We start from the raw sequence: 20807 nt of genomic DNA, 5'->3' as shown, positions 1-20807 counted from the left end.
TGGAGCCGGTGGCTATTTTAGACCGGCAGATTCGAAAGCTGAGGTCAAAGAACATAGCATTAGTGAAGGTACAGTGGAGAGGCCAGCCAGTCAGAGAAGCTACTTGGGAGATTGAGCAGGATATGCGGAGCAAATATCCACACCTATTTGAGACTCCAGGTATGATTATAAACCCGTTCGAGGACGAATGTTTGTTTAATATGGGGAGAATGTAACGACCCGGCCGGTCATTTTGAGTATTATAACCCCATCCTTCTATTTACTACTCAAGTTATTCTTTACATTTGTTTTATGACTTACCGGGTTAGTTGGTTCGGGTCCGGAAGGATTTCGGAGTGAAATGAGACACTTAGTTTCATAATTGAAAACTTAAGATGGAAAAGTTGACCAGCTATTGACTTATGTGTAAACGACCTCGGATTTGAATTCTAATGATTCAAATAGCTCCGTATGATTATTTTGGACTTAAGAGCGTGTCCGGAAAATTATTTGGAGGTCCGTAGTGGAATTAGGCTTGAAATGGTGAAGGTCAAATTTTTGGAAAGTTTGACCGGGGGTTGACTTTTTGATATCGGGGTCGAAATCCGATTCTAAAAGTTTTAATATGTCAGTTATGTCATTTATGACTTGTGTGCAAAATTTGAGGTCAATCAGACTTGATTTGATAGGTTCCGGCGTTGTTTGTAGAAATTAGAAGTTTCAAAGTTCATTAGGCTTGCATTGGGGTATGATTCATAGTTTTAACGTTGTTTGATGTGATTTGAAGGCTCGACTAAGTTCGTATGATGTTTCAGGACTTATTGGTGTATTTGGTTGAGGTCCTCGGGGCCTCGGGTGAGTTTCAGATGCTTAACGGATCGAATTTAGATTTGGAGGAGGAGCTGAAGCAGCTGGGCATCTGGTGTGATCGCACCTGCACGAAAAATAGCCAAAGGTGTGAACTCGCGGAAGCGAGGCATGCGACACAGAAGCGGAAATACATGGGCTGGACAAGCACCACAGGTGCGAAGAAGTTTTTCGCGGGTGCGAAGACCGAAGGCGCAAAGAAATCCATCGCAGGCGCGGACATCGCAGGCGCGAGAGTTTTGCCACGGGTGCGAAGACCGTAGGTGATAGAGTTTTTCCGCGGGTGTGAAGAAATCATCGTGGACACGAAAACCCCTGGGAAGTACAAAAACAGAGGGGTTCCGAGCTTTTGCCATTTTTGGGCATTTCAAGCTCGGGTTGGGCGATGTTTGAGCAAGGTTTTCACGGGAAAACTTGAGGTAAGTCCCTTGTGATCATTTCTACTCCATAATATTGAATTATAATCGAATAATCCGACTAGATTACATGTTGTTGAGGTGTAAATCGGGGGTTTGGACTTAGGGATTTGAAAATAAGATCTGAAGATTTGGAGGTCGAGTTGAGGTCGAATTTTGGTAAAATTGATATAGTTAGACTCGTTGTTGAATGGAATTTCAGAATTTGTAACTTTTGTCGAGTTTCGAGACGTGGGCACCACGAGCGACGTTTGAGCTAAATTTCGGATTTTTATGGGAAAATAGTATTTTCTTATGGAATTGATTACAGTAAATTTTATTGACTGACCAAATTATTTGTGGCTAGATTCGAAGCGTTTGGAGGCAAATTCACGAGGCAAAGACATTGCAGAATAAAAAATTACATGATTTGAGTAAGTAACAGTTCTAAATTTGGTCCCGAGGGTATGAAACCCCGGATTATGTGTTATGTGATTGGTTTTGAGGTAACACACATGCTAGGTGACAGGCGTGTGGGAGTGCACCGTAGGAATTATGACTTGGCCAAATTCCATAGAACTGTATAGTTGAATAATCTGTTGATATCCATTCATTCTCTACGTGTTAGAGAAAAATTGAGCTGAGACTCGTATTAAAAATCACGCTTAGACATATGCTGTTATTATTGGTACCCACTGGGGTCATTTCTGTGGTTGAATCATATGTTTGGATTGTAATATCACACTCAATCATGTTCATTCATATCATATCATATCTCAGTCTCTATTGCTATTTATTGATACATCATATTATCATTTTTGGGCTGATTTTCATGACATCTTGAGCCCGAGAGACTGGAGAGGTTGATGACTGAGTGAGGCCGAGGGCCTAATTGTGAGGATATTTATGGGATCGAGCTGCGCGCCGCAACATATTTCACTGTTATATGCCATGATTGGCTTGATATAGCTCTTGGGCTGAAGGAGCCCCTCCGGAGTCTGTACACACCCCTAGTGAGCGCATGTACCTACTAAGTGCGAGTGCCGAGTGATTGTGAGGAATGAGTGACTATGAGGAAAGAGTGACTTTGAGGTTGGAGTGAATGGGAGGACTGAGTGACTGTTACTCTGAGAGGATGTATTGATTTCATTATTTGCTGCATTTCAGTTGCCATATATCACTATTTTTGGAAATTTTGGAAAACAATTATTTTCTGTTTCGGTCAAACTTGATATGAAATTTCAGTGAAATCTTAAATGTTGAACCTGAGAGCATGCCTCTATTATATTGAAAAGTACTGTATTTGGACTTAGCTGAGATGCTCGTCACTACTTTCAGTTCTTTATTTATTATTGTTACTTACTGAGTTGGTTGTACTCATACTACACCCTGCACTTCGTGTGCAGATCTAGGTGATCCCAGATACAGTGGGTGTTGATTCTTTCTCACAGTCGATTTTTGGAGATTCAGAGGTAGCTGCTATGTTTCGCAGACCTTGTCTCTCATTCCCTATCTCCTTGTTTACTGTATTTGGTCTTAGACTATTATAGACCGTGTTTTCCAGACTTGTAATGTATAGATGCTCATGTACTTAGTGACACCGGGTTTTGGGAGTGTTTGTATCAGTATTTGCAAGACTTGTGGATTGTGTTTAAATATTATATTTTCAAACTTAAAAGAAATTGTGGTTTATTGAGGTTGTTGGCTTGCCTAGTATCACTACTAAAAAATCAGGTTTTAATGACGGACAAATTCTGTAGCTAAACAGAAAAATTCATCGCTAATCTCATTTAGAGACGAATTAGCGATGGATTATTAAGAAATTCTTCTAGCTACGAGCGTTTTAGCGATAGATTAGTAACGACGTTCGTAGCTAATTCTAGTTTTTTTTGTAGTGTATCGAGCTAGGAGCCATCATGACTGATTAGGATTTTGGGTCATGACAAGTTGGTATCAGAGCCTAGGTTACATAGGTCTCACGAGTCACGAGCAGGTTTAGTAGAGTCTTACGGATCGGTACGGGGACATTTGTACTTATCTTCGAGAGGCTGCCGAACCCTTAGGAAAAATTCACTTTCATGTATTCTATCATGCAGAATTGATTCAGTTTGAAACATAATTCTTTTGAATTCTTTCCATGCATTCGTGTGCGCATGTGAGCGCTCAGTATCAGTTGTGTATCACTGGCTTGGGATTCCATGAACGAGGTTCAAGATGAGTATTCTGTATTTTGTTGATGGGCCAGTCTGGAGGACTTGAGGCTGGAGTTAGACCGCATCTTAAGCTCGGTAGTTTCGATTGTGAGAACCTGTGCAATTTGACTTATGCGTTCGGTAGCATTCCTATGAGTGGAATTTGTGGCTCGATGAGCGGTTGAATGACTATATGATAAGTATGATGTGAATGTGGGATGTGTTCAGATGGGTTGAATGAGACAAATAAATTTTACTTGTGACTCAAGAGTTTGCTATTGGGTACATGATTCCTGTTTTGATGTGACGTACATTCTTGAGTTGTTAGTGCGTTAAGGGATCTGTCATGTTGTTTAATTGTGGAGCGAAGTAGATTTTCATGTTGTGTTGATGAGTTCAAACTCAGAAATATTAAGTGATTCCGTGGTAATTGCGGCTGCGAACGGGTATAGTAGTATGCCAATTTGAGGCTAAGCAGGTGGGTTATCTCTGCAGAGTAATCTACGTAGGTGTGTTCCTTATAATGTTGAGTGGGGAGTTTCTTTTCTACCAGCTAGGCGTATGTGTTGAGATTTGAATTTGAATTGTGTTGAGAAATTTGACTTGACTGTCACGAGAATAAATGCGAACTTAGCGGATGATTGAGGTATTTAATGGTGAGTGTTGCGTAGGTTTGAGAAGAATATTCGTTGAACTGACTGCAGTATTATGGCAGTAATACAATATGATATTGTTAGTTATGGAGTGTTTTGTTGTATGGGTTTGAGCAGAGTAGGGGAGTCTGCTATTGACAATTCAGTTTCATGGATATATGTTAAATTTTAGTTTTGGTCTGAGGCATACTAGTGGGTTAGTTATGACTTGCAGAGGCGGAGATCGAGGATGACTCGGGTAAGGAAATTCCTGGATACGGGTTATATTACACTTTATGAAAATATATAAATTATGGAATGATTAAGTTGTAATTTTGAAGGATGAAGTGCGCACGAAGTATGAATTTGATTGGTCGTGTTAAGGCAAGGTTACTTCTTTGAGTGTTGATTGTGCTAAAGAAGCACGTGCCTTTCGGCCCGTTTGGGCGAAACAAATTAGATTTGAGCAGAGTGGATGACTTTCGAGAGGATTCTAATGGATTTAAAATGTATATGTGGCAATTGAAATTTTTTTGAATTTGTATATCACTAGAATTAGTTACTTACACTGGATGGTATCGGGACGTGCGATAAACCTGTATGACTATGGATTCTACATTTCAGCATAAGCAAGGAAAGTGGAATAATTTTAAATTCACATAAGGTCCTTAAGAGTGGGTGTCTCGGTTGTGGTATTTATGGAGGCGCTTAAGAAGGATACAATGGCTTATGGGACTTAGGGCGGTGTGGTTTTATGTTGGGATGTCTTGTAGTGAGCTTTGGGTATGGATCGTAGCGTTCTGACAAGGAGAAGTGTCAACTTGAGGGTAATTCAGAAGAAACTCGAATAAAATAGGACAACTGGGTAGTAGACTAGACCAATATGGTAATGGTATGTTCGGTTCTTTTGGGATAATTATGATGTGGTGAGACTTTACAAATGTTTCAGTGGCAATATTCTTGGGTTTGGTGACCTGCGTGGCTTGGTCGAGTTAGAGGAATTTAGTTTTGATAGCCTGGTTATGTGCAAATGGATTTGAAAGTGTTCTTGATCGTTTCTACCATGATTTGAACTAGATATTTTCTACCGGTGCGGGAGACATGTTGTGCATTGTGAATTCTTCATGGATGAGAGAAAATGGAAGGTTTCTAATTGACAGGGTATGTAATATGCTGGTGACTCAGAGTTAATAAGGAGATTCTCGTGGTTGTCACATGATGGCATAATAGTTGTGGTGTGTTGTGCGGGATTAAGACTTACATGTACAAGGTGGCAATTCATTCTGGAAAGCAAGACCACGAATTATGGACAGAATGGTCAATTTCAGATGTTTAGACGGATATTATAACTACTCGATAATCCTTGAGAAGGGTGTGCATTTCAAAAGGGGCATTGTGTTTTGACTTTCGGATGTCATCGGTATTACGTTACTCACCTGGTTAATAGACTGCTGATATTCCAATTATTGCTATGTGGCACGGGAGGAAATGTGAAAGTATTCTTCATGGGATGATCATGCGTGAAAGATGTGTTAGTCATTCGAGTGCTGGAGTTGGGACCAGTCACGGTGATTCCTGTGTTCTATGAATGTGGGGACTAGGGGTTCTCTGAAGCATATTGTTTCAGGGTTGCGACCTCTTTGTGGTGAGTATTTTATTTTAACTTAGTGGAGGCATTAGTTGCCTTTGTGATGACTACGCGCTACGAGTGTGTACATATATATATATATATATATATATATATATATATATGTATGTGTGTGTGTGTGTGTGTATGTGTGTGTGTGTGTGTGTGTGTGTGTGTATGGTTTGAGCCCATGTGCGGGCATCGGGGCAAGTATTCAGACTCGGGAAAATATTTAGACTATGATGTGCCTAGAGTTGATGGTTAAGCGTAAAGTTATGATGTTTCTTGTATTCGTACCTTTGTTGAGAACTATCCGGACTATACTTAAGGTTACAAAGAGGCTAATTCCCTGAATAAACTGGGTAGTTACTATTTCTGCGTTCGCTTGCCGATTTGAGTTGTGATAGCGCACTTTGCACATGCCTACTCTATGGCATGATATTTATACCACTCCAGGAGCATGCGAATTTTATTTCATTTATCATAAACATGTGTACTTATTTGATTGCTCCTATATGATATGCTTGGACTGGAGGCCTGTGACCATGCCCGGCGGATTATGTTATTGTCACGTGAGTTGTCCGTGCAGATCCATATACTGATATTATTGGCATGTGAGTTATCCGTGCGGGTCTAGATAATTATACGATAGCACGTGAATTGTCCGTGCAGGTTGATCTTAATGTGAGCTCTAGGAGAGCTGGTTACCGTTATTAGATTCGTGTGTCTTGGTTTTACCATGTATGGTGAGCGCATAGCATGTCGGTTGTAGAAGTGCTTGTTGAACTTGAGAAAATGATTCTCTTCTTTGAAACATTTTCCATTTTTGGGTACACGGATTGCGCAGTTTGCGGCTTGAATTAGATTGGTGTGGCATGTTTGTGGGATAGTTATGTGTAATATTATATGGTCATTGGACCTAGAATGGGTACTATCAGGTTTGATTATGGTATATTTAGGAGGATGACATTGAAAGTCGGCTTAGGAAGTGATTTTAGTTCTGGTTGGGGCAAGATAACTCCATGACTTGTTGATATGATAAGGGGTTATGTGATTCCACGTGTTTCTTTTATTATCAGCAGTGTACGAATGTTTTGGAATGAGGTTATGTAAGATGTGGGGTTTAATATAGTACTTGGTTAGTTTGGAGTAGTTACCGAGATCAGAAATGGTGTTGTGAGTATGCGAGTTGTGTGATATATCATGTGATTACATCATGAGTTATGGATATGGCTTGATACAGTTTGTTCGGACTTATACAGAGTGTGGATGTGAGATTCGGGTCTTGAAAAGAATTTTGGATGTTAGAAACCAGGCTCCAAGGTTTTTGGGCTAAGGTTAAATTAATGATTTTCAGTTATGTTGTGTTGTGAGGCCTATACAGAATATGGTGATATGGGATCACCTCCGGGTATGTGCGTGGTAAGGCGGAATAATGATTCGAAGGTTTAGGAACAACTCTTTGCACGCAGCTTACATCACAGTTTTGGAGGGCAGTACAACGAGAATTATGTAAACAGGTTCTGCTGGGTACAACATTTCACCTTTAGATGGACGGACAGTCCGAGCGCACTATTCAGATATTGGAAGATATGCTACGTGCTTGCGTTATAGATTTCGGGGGTTCTTGGGATCAATTTATGCCATTGACAGAGTGTACTTACAATAACAACTACCAATCAAGCATTAAGATGGCTCCGTATGAGGTTTTATATGGGAGACGGTGTCGGTCTCCGGTAGGTTGGTTTGAGCCGAGTGAGACTAGACTATTGGGTACTGATTTGGTTAAGGATGCTTTGGAGAAGGTTAAATTGATTCAGGAGAGGTTTCGCACGGCCCAGTCTAGACAGAAGCGTTATGCTGACCGGAAGGTCCGTGATGTTTGTTACATGGTTGGGGAGAAGGTTCTGCTCAAGATTTAACCCATGAAGGGTGTGTCGAGGTTCAGGAAGAAGGGCAAGTTGAGCCCTCGATATATTGGGCCTTTTGAGATACTTAAGAAGAATGGAGAGGTGGCTTATGAACTTGCTTTGCCACCTAGTCTATCAGGTGTTCATCCAGTGTTCCATGTGTCCATGCTCCGAAAGTATGTCGGGGATCCGTCTCATATTTTGGATTTCAATACAGTGCAGCTGGACGGTAATCTGACTTATGATGTGGAGCCGGTGGCTATTTTAGACCGGCAGATTCGAAAGCTGAGGTCAAAGAACATAGCATCAGTGAAGGTACAGTGGAGAGGCCAACCAGTCGGAGAAGCTACTTGGGAGATTGAGCAGGATATGTGGAGCAAATATCCACACCTATTTGAGACTCCAGGTATGATTATAAACCCGTTCGGTTTTTTAAGGGAAATTAGTATTTTCTTATGGAATTAATTTCAATAAATTTTATTGACTGAATCGAATTATTTGTGGCTAGATTCGAGGCATTTGGAGGCAAATTCACGAGGCAAAGACATTGCAGAATAAAAAATTACACGATTTGAGTAAGTAACAGTTCTAAATTTGGTCCTGAGGGTATGAAACCCCGGATTATGTGTTATGTGATTGGTTTTGAGGTGACGCACATGCTAGGTGACGGGCGTGTGGGCGTGCACCGTAGGAATTGTGACTTGGTCAAATTCCATGGAACTGTATAGTTGAATAATCTGTTGATATCCATGCATTCTTTACGTGTTAGAGAAAAATTGAGCTGAGACTCGTATTAAAAATCATGCTTAGACATATGCTGTTATTATTGGTACCCACCAGGGTCATTTCTATGGTTGAATTATATGTTTGTATTGTAATTTCACCCTCAGTCATGTTCATTCATTTCATATCATATCTCAGTCTTTGTTGCTATTTATTGATACATCATATTATCATTTTTGGGCTGATTTTCATGACATCTTGAGCCCGAGAGACTGGAGAGGTTAATGACTGAGTGAGGCCGTGGGCCTAATTGTGAGGATATTTATGGGATCGAGCTGCACGCCGCAGCATGTTTCACTGTTATATGCTATGATTGGATTGATATAGCGCTTAGGCTGAAGGAGCCCCTCCGGAGTCTGTACACACCCCTAGTGAGCGCAGGTACCTACTGAGTGCTAGTGTCGAGTGCTGAGTGCTGAGTGATTATGAGGAATACGTGATTGTGAGGAAAGAGTGAGTGTGAGGTTGGAGTGAATGGGAGTGCTGAGTGACTGTTACTCTGAGAGGATGCATTGATTTCATTATTTGCTGCATTTCAGCTGTCATATATCACTATTTTTGGAAATTTTGGAAAAAAATTATTTTCTGTTTCGGTCAAACTTGATGTGAAATTTCAGTGAAATCTTAAATGTTGAACCTGAGAGCATGCCTACTCTTTTATATTGAAAAGTACTGTATTTGGACTTAGCTGAGAAGCTCGTCACTACTTTCAGTTCTTTATTTATTATTATTACTTACTGAGTTGGTTGTACTCATACTACACCCTGCACTTCGTGTGCAGATCCAGGTAATCCCGAATACAGTGGGCGTTGATTCTTTCACATAGTCGATTTTTCGGAGATTTAGAGGTAGCTGCCATGTTTTGCAAACCTTGTCTCTCCTTCCCTATCTCATTGTTTACTGTATTTGGTCTTAGACTATTATAGACCGTGTTTTCCAGACTTGTAATGTATAGATGCTCATGTACTCAGTGACACCAGGTTTTGGGAGTGTTTGTATTGGTATTTACGAGACTTGTGGATTGTGTTTAAATATTATATTTTCAAATTTAAAAGAAATTGTGGTTTATTGAGGTTGTTAGCTTGCCTAGTATCGAGATAGGCGCCATCACGACAGGTTAGGATTTTGGGTCGTGACACAAGCATAGTGAAATAAATACTCAAAAATCATTAAGTGTCTACTAGGAAAAGTTTCCAAGACCTGGTGTCACAAGTGTATGAGCTACTAGTAGAATACACAAAACACTAAACTACTGTCTGATATAAAGTAGACAGATAGTAAAATACAAAAGAAAGACTTCGGGTGCTGCAGAACGGCTCGGAAGGAAGCTCATCGCTAAGTCTCGATGTATCAAGAGTGCGCACCGGGGTGATGTCCAGATGCGCCTGCCTCAGATCCTTCAGGTTAGTGCAGAAGTGTAGCGTTAGTACATAAACAATTTTTACCAAGTAAGTATCTAGTCTAACCTCGAAGAAGTAGTGACAAGGGGTTGACTGCGACGCTTACTATGGGCTAACAATAAAATACCAAAATTTTAAATAAGCATGAGTTTTGTAAACAACCATAAATCTCCATAACAAGCGATAAATAAATAATTTCTTTCACTAATAATAAATCCCAAGTCAATTTCCATCATTTAAATAATTGTAACCTCTCAAGCCAATAAAAATCATATAAAGAGGATTAGGCTCCAAGTATTATTACGCACGATTTATGCCGAGGTCATACAAATCGATCCAAAATATATGTATACACTGTGTGCACTGCCGAGGTTCGAACGACACGAACCATAGATGTATCTATTAACCTGCCGAGGAGAACGACAAACTCACATGAGAGTAGAGGATATTTACCTCACTCGCAGAAATACTTGCGATGCGAGTGAACATAGAATTATCAGAGTTATTATAAAATCCTTCAATTCTTCCCAAACATAAGAAATCCAACTAGAGACTTTAAATATTAAAATCCTTAATCTCAGCTCATTTCGAGACAATTAATGTGCGTAACCAACGTAACAGTGCAAACAAAGCATGGTGTAAGCCTAAGGCTACCCGGACATCACATAGAATATAGCTACGCACGGACTCTCGTCACCTAGTGCATACGTAGCTCCCCACACATATAACTCGCAATAAAAATACACCTAAGGGGATGGGTTTCTACCACGACCCAATTTCTCCTATAGGCCGTGATGGCACCCAATGTTACCGCTAGTCAAGCCAATAGTGAACTAACTACGTGATTGTTTCTTTTAACAATTTAGAAATATTTGATTTTTAATTATGGAACAAATAGGATGTGAAAAAAATGTCATAAAAGTGAGTAATAGATAATTTAAGAGTAAATAAGAGGATATAAATAATCAAAATCAGCATGTGTCTACTAGCATAATTTCCAAGACCTGGTGTCACAAGTGTATGGGCTACTAGTAGAATATACAAAAACACTACATTATTGTTTGAAGTGAAATAGACAGAAAATAAAAGCAAACGGAAGACTTCGGGTGCTGCAAAACGGGCTCGGAAGGCAGCTCACCGCAAAGTCTCGTGGAATAAAGGGAGCGCGCCGGGATGATAACCAGATGCACATGCCTCAGATCCTGCACGATCAGTGCAAAAGTGTAGCTTGAGTACATAAACAACATGAACCCAGTAAGTATCTAGTCTAACCTCGAAGAAGTAGTGACGAGGGTCGACTTCGACACTTACTATGGGCTACCAATAAAATACCGAGATTTATTATTAAGTATGAGCTACATAAATGAAGCCGAAAACTCAATAACAAGAAATAAATAAACAATCCTTTCACTAGTAGTAAATACCAATTCAATTTGCATCCTTTAGCAATTTAACCACCCACGCCAATGAGAACAATATCAAATATAATTGGGCTCCAAGTATTATTTCACACGAATTATGCCGAGGTCATACGACCCGATCCAAAATATAAACATATATACTGTACATTTTCGAGGGTAGAACGACACGAACCATAGATGCATCTATTCTACTGTCGAGGCATTCGGCCTGCTCCACAAGAAGAGAAATACTTTATGAATAACTGATTCAAAGATTATTAAGAGGCTAATATTCAAAGAAGCGCAAATTCTTATTAACGGCCAAGTAACCCATCCAAAAATTCAAGTAAATGAAATTCTACCTTTTACAATTCCTTTATCAAGTTCCAATATGACTTAAGCACTTATATTAACTAGTAGGGTGCAAACATCGCAAGTATAACATTATTTGGGTCCTAAACTACCCGTACATAAGCATAAGTAGTAGCTACGCACGGACTCTCGTCACCTCGTGCGCACGTCACCCTCACAAATAGAAGCACATATTAATTCAAAACACCTATGGGATTAATTCCCTCTTACAAGGTTAGAATACAGACTTACCTCGTCTCCAACCTTACTTTTCGGTCCACAAATATGCTTTAAACCCTAAACTCGGTGCCAAACGACTAGAAACTAGTCAAATGTTATATAAAATAATCAATACGTGCTCAAAAGTTCATATTCTAACTATTAAAGTGATTACCTAATCCCAATTGAAGAATTCCTAAAATTCATCCCCGGCCCCACATGCCAGGATTCGAGAACTTTTCGAAGAAAGTTGTTACCCATAACCTCACGAACTCAAATATATAATTTTCACTAAATTCCATAACCATTTTCGTGGTTAAATCCCAATTTTATCAAAAACCTAAGTTTTTCATCTAAGCCCATGATCTCACAAATTTTACATGTTACATCTACCCATAATCTATGTATTTAACTCAAATTGTGTAGAAATTACTTACCTCAAAGTGTTAGGTGAAAACCCCTCTCTAAGGGTTCCAAAAATCGCCCAAGGAATGAAATAAATGAGCTCAAAATGCCTAAGTCCCGTGTTAAATGAGGTTCTGCCTTCTGCGATTTTGCACCTGCGGAGGGTTGGCCACTTTCCGCGGCTCCACATCTGCGGAAACATCATCGTAGATGCGGCCCTTTCCCAGTGGCCTACTTTCGCTTCTGCGGGTCCGCTCCTGCGATTCACATGCTGCACCTGCGGCTTAGGTCGCTCCTGCGGTTTCTTCTATCGCACATGCACGTTCGCAGGTGCGCACGCCCACCCGCATCTGCGGTTCTTGGGTTTCTCTTCCTGGGCCGCTTCTGCAGATTCTTGCTCGCTTCTGCGAGCTCACACATACGGCTAGCCCTCCGCAGGTGCGATTACACCAGAAGCCTGGTGCTTCAGCTTCTGCCCCTAAGTCCAAACTTAGTCCGTGCCTAGTCCGATTGACACCCGGGGCCCCGCCCAAACATACCAACAAGTTCAAAGTCATAAAATGAACTCGCTCGAACCCTCGGAAAGCATAAAACAACACCAAAACTAAGAATCACACCTCAAACCAAATTGAATCAACTTAGAAACTTCAAGTTCTTCAACTTACTCTAAGCGCGCCGAAACATACTTAAACTACTCGGAATGACACCAAAGTTTGCGTGCAAGTCTTAAATCACCATACAGAATTATTCTAGGGCTCGAAATTCCAAAAGGACCTCGATAACACCAAAACCTACTCCAAACCAAATTTAAAGAACTTTAAAACCTTCAAATAGTTAACTTTCACTATTAGGCGCCGAAATGCTCCCGGGTCATCCAAAACCCGATTCGAACATACGCCCAAGTCCAAAATCATCATACAAACCTATTGGAACCATCAAATCCTGTTTTCGAGTTCATTTACTCAAAATGTTGACCGAAGTCAAACTTAGCCTTTTAAACCAAACTAAGAAACCAAGTGTTCCGATTTCAACCCGAACCCTTCCAAATCTCGAACTAACCATCCCAGCAAGTCATAAAACAGTAAGAGAACATACATGGAGTATTATTTATGGGAATGGGGTTCTAGAAAGAAAAATGACCGCTTGAGGCATTATATTCTCCACCTCTTAAACAAACGTTCGTCCTCGTACGAGTGTAGAATCATACCTGAAGTGCCGAATTAGTGTGGATATCTGCTCCGCATGTCCTCCTCGGTCTCCCAAGTCTTCTCCTCGACTAGTTGACCCCTCCAATGAACCTTTACTGCCGAAATCTTCTTGGACCTCAACTGGCGAACCTGCCTATCAACAATGGCAACTGTCTCTTCCTCATAACCCATGCTCTCATCTAGCTGGACCGTGTATAAGTCTAACACATACGACCTGTGGACATGATACCTCCAGAGCATAGACACGTGGAAATCCGGATGAACTCCCGATAGACTGGGAGGCAAAGAAAGCTCATAAGCAACCTCCCCAACTTGTCTCAACACCTGAAATGGGCCAATAAACCTTAGGCTCAACTTGCCCTTCTTCCCGAACCTCATGATTCCCTTCATAGGCGAGACCTTTAGGAGGACTTTCTCATCCACCATAAATGATAAATCACGCGCCTTCTGATCTGCGTAACTCTTCTGCATAGACTGTGCTGTGCGAAGTCGCTCCTGAATCAACTTTACCTTTTCCAAAGCATCCTTCACCAAATCAGTACCATATAACTTGGCCTTGCCGGTCTCAAACCATTCGATGGGTGAACGACATCGCCGACCATATAAAGCCTCAAATGGAGCCATCTCGATACTAGACTGATAACTGTTGTTGTAAGCAAACTTGGCCAAAGGCAAGACTAGATCCTACTACCCTCAAAAGTCAATCACACATGCTCTGAGCATATCCTTCAGGATCTGAACTATCCGCTCCGACTACCTGTTGGTCTGTGGATGAAAGCGGTGCTGAGCTCTACCCGGGTCCCCAACTCATTCTGTACTGCCCTCTAAAAATGTGAAGTAAACTGAGGGCCTCTATATGATATGATGTAAACATGCACACCATGCAACCAGACTATCTCCTAAATATAAATTTGGGCCAACCTCTCTGAAGTATACGTGGTCACAACCGGAATGAAGTGTGCCGACTTGGTCAACCTGTCGACAATGACCCAAACTGTATCAAACTTCCGCAAGGTTCGCGGCAACCCAACTACGAAGTCCATAGTAATGCACTCCCATTTCCACTCAAGTATAGTCATCTGCTGGAGTAGGCCACTGTAACGACCCAACCGGTCGTTTCGAACATTGTAGCCCTATTCCCCCATTTTCTGCTCTTTTTGTATTCTACAGCTGTTATATGATTTACCGGATTAGTTGGTTTGGGTCCTGAGAGAATTTAGAGTGAGTTGAGACACTTAGTCTCTTAATTGAAAGTTTAAGTTGGAAAAGTTGATCGGATGTCGACTTATATGTAAACGACCTCGGATTTAAATTTTGATGGTTCCGTTAGCTCCGTTGGGTAATTCCGGACTTAGGAGCGCATCCAGATTGTGATTTGGAGGTCCGTAGTAGAATTAGGCTTGGATTGGCGAAAGTTGGAATTTTGGAAAGTTTGATTGGTAGTGGACTTTTTGATATTGCGGTCGGATTCTGATTCCAAAAGTTGTAATAGGTTCGTGGGGCCAATTATGACTTGTGTACAAAATTTGAGATCAATCGGACATGATTTGATAGGTTTCGATGTCGTTTGTAGAATTTAGAAATTTCAAAGTTCATTAGGCTTGAATCTGTTTGTAATTCGTGTTTTTGATGTTGTTTGAGGTGAATTGAGGATTCTACTAAGTTTGTATCATGATTTAGGACTTTTTGGTATGTTTGGTTGAGGTCCCGAGGGTCTCGGGTTGATTTCGGGTGGTTAACGGACTTAGTTTTGAGTTGGTGGAGTAGCTGAAGTATTACTGCTACTGGTGTAACCGCACATATGGAGTGGGCACTGCAGGTGCGAGCCCGCATAAGTGGGATTTGTGGAGAAGGCAGTGTCACAGGTGCGATGTTCCTTCTGCACCTACGAGAAGGCAGTGGTCACAGGCTGTTTCCGCTGAAGCGGACAAAGGGCCGCAGAAGCACCCCCTCAGGTGCGAGACCTGGAGCGCAGGTGCGAGCCCAGTGAGTTAAGTGGTTTCCGCAGAAGCGGTCCCGTAGGTGCGGATAAGTGGCCGCATGTGCAAAAAGCCTGGGCAGAATGTTTAAAAACAAGGGTTCGCGATTTTAGTCTCATTTCAACATTTTGAACTCGGACTTGGGCGATTTTGGGAGAGGATTTCGAGGGGATTTTTGAGGTAAGCTTCTTGTACTCGTTTTTGATCCATAATCTTGTTTCCCAATTGTTTTCCCCACCTAGATTGTGTGGTGTTGAGGTGAAATTTGGGGGTTTGAGGCTAGGGATTTGGAGAATGAATTTTGGGGATTTGAATGGCCATTTAGTGTCAGAGTTTGGTAAAATTGGTATGGTTAGACTCATGGCTGAATGGGCTTTCAGGTTTTGTGACTTTTGTCACTTTTGTCGGATTTCGAGATGTGGGCCTGGGGCCGGGTTTGAGCCGATTTTTGATTTTTGCTATAATTTAGTACTTTTCTTGTGGAATTGATCCCTTTAGCCTATGTTGATTGTATTGTACTACTTTTGGCTAGATTCGGGATGTTTGGAGACAGATTTAAGAGGCAAAGGCATTTTGGAGTATAGTTTTGCCCGGATTGAGTTAAGTAACACTTTCAAATGTAGTTCTGAGGGTTCAAAACCCCGAATTATGTGTTATGTGGTTGGTATTGAGGTGACGCACATGCCAAGTGACGGACGTGCAGGCGTGCACCATGAGAATTGTGACATGGTTGATTCCACGGCACCGTATAATGATTCTATATTGTTGATATCCGTGCGTTTCTCATGTGATAAAGTAATTGAGCTGTCAATCATACTAGATATCATGTTTAGGCTTTGTGCCGGTACTGTCGGGACCCATAGTGGTCATTTCTTGCTGTCACCTTACTGATTTCATTGATATTACGTACTCAGTCATATTCATTCATTTCATATCATATCTCAGTCTGAGTTGTTATTTATTAATACATCATATCATTGTTTCGTGCTAGTTTTCATGACTCTGTGAGCCCGTGAGTGAGACTGGAGAGATTGATGACTGAGTGAGACCGAGAGCCTGATTATGAGTGACAGTTATGGGATCGTGCTGCACACCGCAGTGGTTATACTGATTTTATGATAGCGCTTGGGCTGTAGGAGCCCCTCCGGAGTCTGCACACACCCCCAGTGAGCGCGATTAATATTATTGAGGGATGAATCTTCCCTGGACATGGGTCTTGTCCGAATCATTTGATACTTAGTGATGGATCTTCTCCACGGGCCGAATTTGTCTTCCTCGGTACTGGGTGACTGATGGTTAGTGATGTATATATTCCGGGATGGATCTTCCCTAGGCCGCATGGTCCATATACAATATCGAGTGGTTGCACATTTGAGGGTGTGAGCACATGAGGCTGTCAGTATGGTGCATCACATACAACATGTGCATTGGCATGTAGAAGTAGAAGAGTTATATTCTTTACATTGTTCGAAACTTGATCTACTTTACTGTTTTGAACTATTTATTTATTTCGGAAGCATGCCTACATTTCTACAGAGTTATTTCTATTTTTAACTATACTAGTTGAGTTCGTCACTACCTTTCAGTCCAAAGGTTGGACTTGTTACTTACTGAGTTGGTTGCACTCACGTTACTCCCTACACCTCGTGTGCAGATCTAGGCGTTTCTAGTCACGACGACTGTTGATTGAGGAGCCAGATCCAGGAGACTATCGAGGTAGCTGCATGGCGTTCGCCGGCCTTGGCTCTCCTTCTTTATCTCTATATGTATTTCAGTTTTTATTTCCTAGACACTGTAGTGGACTGTATTCTGGTTTAGATGCTCATGTACTCTGTGACACTCCAGTTTTGTAATGGATTGTATCATATTTTGGATATTTATGTTTTCAAAAATGCTTTCCTTAATTATTAAATTGCTTCCTTCTTTATGTTTAAAGTTTTTTCGGTGTTGAGATATTGAGTTGTGGCTTGCCTAGTTCCATGATAGGCACCATCATAATGGTTAGATTTTGGGTCATAACAAGTTGGTATCAGAGCCTAGGTTACATAGGTCTCACGAGTTATGAGCAGGTTTAGTAGAGTCTTGCGGATCGGTACAAAGATGTCTGTACTTATCTTTGAGAGGCTGCCGAACCATTAGGAAACTTCATATTCTTGAATTCTTGTCGTGCGAATCTGTTGATTCTAGTAACTAAACTTCTGTTGTTCTATTCTCTCACAGATGGTGAGGACACGTACTACAGGGCAGGGTGGATATCCACAGTACCACCAGTCAGGGCCGCGAGAGGCCGAGTACGCGGTAGAGGCCGCAGTAGGGGCAGAGGTGCAACTCGCACAACAGCTAGGGAAACACCTACAAATACACCCGTTTCCCAGTTTAGGAGCAGGTTCCAGTTGTGGATGAGCCTGTGGGACCAGCTCAGGCACCACCTATGCCCATTGTGATTCCAGGCCTTCAGGAGGCCTTAGCTCAGGTTCTGACAGTTTGCACCAGCCTTGCTCAGGTGGTTTCGGCTCAGGACGCACCTGCCACTTCCTAGGCCGGGGGAGGTACTTAGACTCCCGCCGCCTGTACACCCGAGCAGGTGATGCAGGGACTCCAGACACCGGGGGCACTACCAACCCAACATGTGGCACCTGCTCAGGCCCATGAGGTTCCTGTTATGATTGATGATTAGAAGTGAATACTAGAGAGGTTTGGTAGGATTTGGCCTCCATCCTTCAGCGGGGCAGAGTCGGAGGATGCCCAGGGTTTCTTGAATAGATGTCAGAGGATCCTCCGTATAACAGGTATTCTGGAGACCAGTGGGGTCTCGTTCATTACTTTTCAATTTACTGGAGCTACCTTCACCTGGTGGGAGGATTACGAGAGGCGTAGGTCAGTCGGTGCAGCGCCACTTACATGGAAGGAGTTCTCCGTTCTCTTCATAGAGAAGTATGTGCCGCAGTCTCACAGAGAGGAGCTACATAGAAAGTTTGAGCAGTTACGTCAGGATGATATGACTGTGACGCAGTATGAGATGCGATTTTCTGAGTTAGCCCGTCATGCGGTTTGTTTGGTTCCCACTGATAGGGGGAGGATCAGGAGGTTCATTGATGGCCTCACATTTTAGCTGCGGGTGCTTATGACTAGGGAGGGGGTGTCTGGTGCTACCTTTGTTGAGGTTGTTGACATTGCTCGGCAAATAGAGTTGGTCCGCAGCTAGGAGCGGGTTGATAGGGAGGCCAAGAGGTCTCGTGGATCAGGTAGTTTTGGTGGTGTTCCTTCTAGAGGTCAGGTCCACCATGGTAGGGGTCGTCCCTATAGGCATGCTCCGACGACTTGTCCAGTTTACCGTGGTGTATCATATGGCCATGGTTCTCATAGTTTTCAGCGGGGTCACTCATCTCTCAGTGCCCTTCCAGCTCAGAGTTCGTCTCATGCACCATCAACTGAGGGTTTATCTATGTCGGGTCCTTCTAGCACTTATCCCAGTGCTCCCTTCAGTCCCCACCGCCTTTTGCAGGGAGAGGTTGCTTTGAGTGTTGAGATTTGGGCCATATCAAGAGGCATTGTCCCCGCCTTTTGGGAGGTTCATCTCAGCAGAGGAGTCAGCCTTCGACTTCAGCACCAGTTACTTCACCACCCGTCCAGCCAGCTCGGGGTGGAGCTTAGTCAGCTAGGAGTCGCCCTAGAGGGGAAGGCCGATCAGGTGGTGGTCAGACCCGTTTCTATCACTCCCTTCCAGACCAGATGCTATTGCTTCAGACATAGTGATCACAGGTATTGTCTCAGTATGTCACCGAGATGCTTCTGTATTATTTGACCCTGGTTCCACCTATTCATATGTATCATCATATTTTGCTCATTATCTGGATATGCCCCGTGAGTCTTTAGTTTCATCTATTCATGTATCTACGCCGGTGAGCGATACAATTATCGTGGACCGTGTGTATCGGTCGTGTGTAGTGACTATTGGGGGATTGGAGACTAGAGTTGATCTCTTGCTGCTTAGTATGGTTGATTTCGATATGATATTGGGTATGGATTGGTTGTCTCCATGTCATGATATTTTGGACTGTCACTCTAAGACTGTGACGTTGGTGATGCCGGGGCTACCACGAATTGAGTGGCGATGTTCTTTAGACTATGTTCCCAGTAGAGTACCTTCATACTTGAAGGCCTAACGGATGTTTGGGAAGGGCTGTTTATCTTATTTGGCCTTTGTGAGGGATGTTAGTGTTGAGACCCCTACTATTGATTCTAATCCGGTGGTGCGAGACTTTCCAGATGTGTTTTCTGCAGACCTGCCGAGCATGCCGCCCGATAGAGATATTGACTTTGGTATTGACTTAGTGCCGGGCACTCAGCCCATTTCTATTCCTCCGTACCGTAGGGCACCTGTTGAGTTGAATGAGTTGAAGGAGAAGCTTTAGGAACTCCTGGAGAAGGGGTTTATTAGGCCTAGTGTGTCACTTTGGGGTGCACTGGTTCTGTTCTTGAAGAAAAAGGATGGCTCTATGAGAATGTGCATTGATTATAGGCAGTTGAACAAAGTCACAATCAAGAACAAGTATCCTTTGCCGAGTATTGATGATCTATTTGACAAGCTTCAGGGAGCGAGGGTATTCTCCAAGATTGATTTGAGGTCGGGGTATCACCAGTTGAAGATTCGGGACTCATACATTCTTAAGACAGTTTTCAGGACCCGTTATGGTCATTATGAGTTCCTTGTGATGTCTTTTGTGATGACCAATGCCCCAACATTGTTCATGCATCTGATGAATAGTGTGTTTCAGCCTTATCTCGACTCGTTTGTTGTTGTATTCATTGATGATGTCCTGGTGTACTCTCGTAGCTAGGAAGAGCATGCCCAACATTTGTGAATTGTGTTACAGCGGTTGAGGGAGGAGAAACTTTATGCCAAGTTCTCCAAGTATGAGTTTTGGCTCAGTTAAGTGGCGTTCTTGGGACACGTGGTGTCTAGTGAAGGTATTCAGGTTGCCCCGAAGAAGATAGAGGCGGTTCAGAGTTGTCCCAGACCATCCTCAGCTATAAAGATTCAGAGTTTTCTTGGTTTGGCTGGTTATTACCGTCGCTTCGTGCAGGGTTTCTCGTCTATTGCATCGCCCTTGACCAAATTGACCCAAAAGGGTCCTCCTTTCAGGTTTTCGGATGAGTGTGAGAAGAGCTTTCAGATGCTCAAGATTGCCTTGACCACAACTCCAGTTCTAGTTCTACCATCAACTTCTGGTTCTTATACAATATATTGTGATGCTTCTCGGATCAATATTGGGTATGTTCTGATGCAGGAGGGTAGAGTGATTGTTTATGCTTCATGCCAGTTGAAGCCCCATGAGAAGAACTACCCTGTTCATGATTTGGAGTTGGCTGCCATTGTTCATGCGTTGTAGATTTGGAGGCACTATCTCTATGGTAGGCCTTGTGAGGTATTTACTGATCATCATAGCCTCCAGTACT

General features: G+C 42.3%; 1 protein-coding gene across 1 annotated transcript; it reads right to left on the bottom strand.

Moving 5' to 3' along the window:
- Positions 1 to 9629: 9629 nt before the first annotated feature.
- LOC138895493 (uncharacterized) lies at positions 9630 to 13992 on the bottom strand. Its single transcript, XM_070180184.1, has 3 exons — positions 13742 to 13992; positions 13498 to 13582; positions 9630 to 9641 (listed from the first exon to the last, which is right to left on the bottom strand). The coding sequence occupies exons 1-3, from the start codon at positions 13990 to 13992 to the stop codon at positions 9630 to 9632; spliced, it is 348 nt and encodes a 115-aa protein (XP_070036285.1).
- Positions 13993 to 20807: the final 6815 nt, after the last annotated feature.

The sequence above is a fragment of the Nicotiana tomentosiformis genome, chromosome 7 (genome assembly GCF_000390325.3).
Source record: "Nicotiana tomentosiformis chromosome 7, ASM39032v3, whole genome shotgun sequence".
Classification (NCBI taxonomy): Eukaryota; Viridiplantae; Streptophyta; class Magnoliopsida; order Solanales; family Solanaceae; genus Nicotiana; species Nicotiana tomentosiformis.
This window is presented reverse-complemented; position numbering and strand designations above follow the sequence as displayed.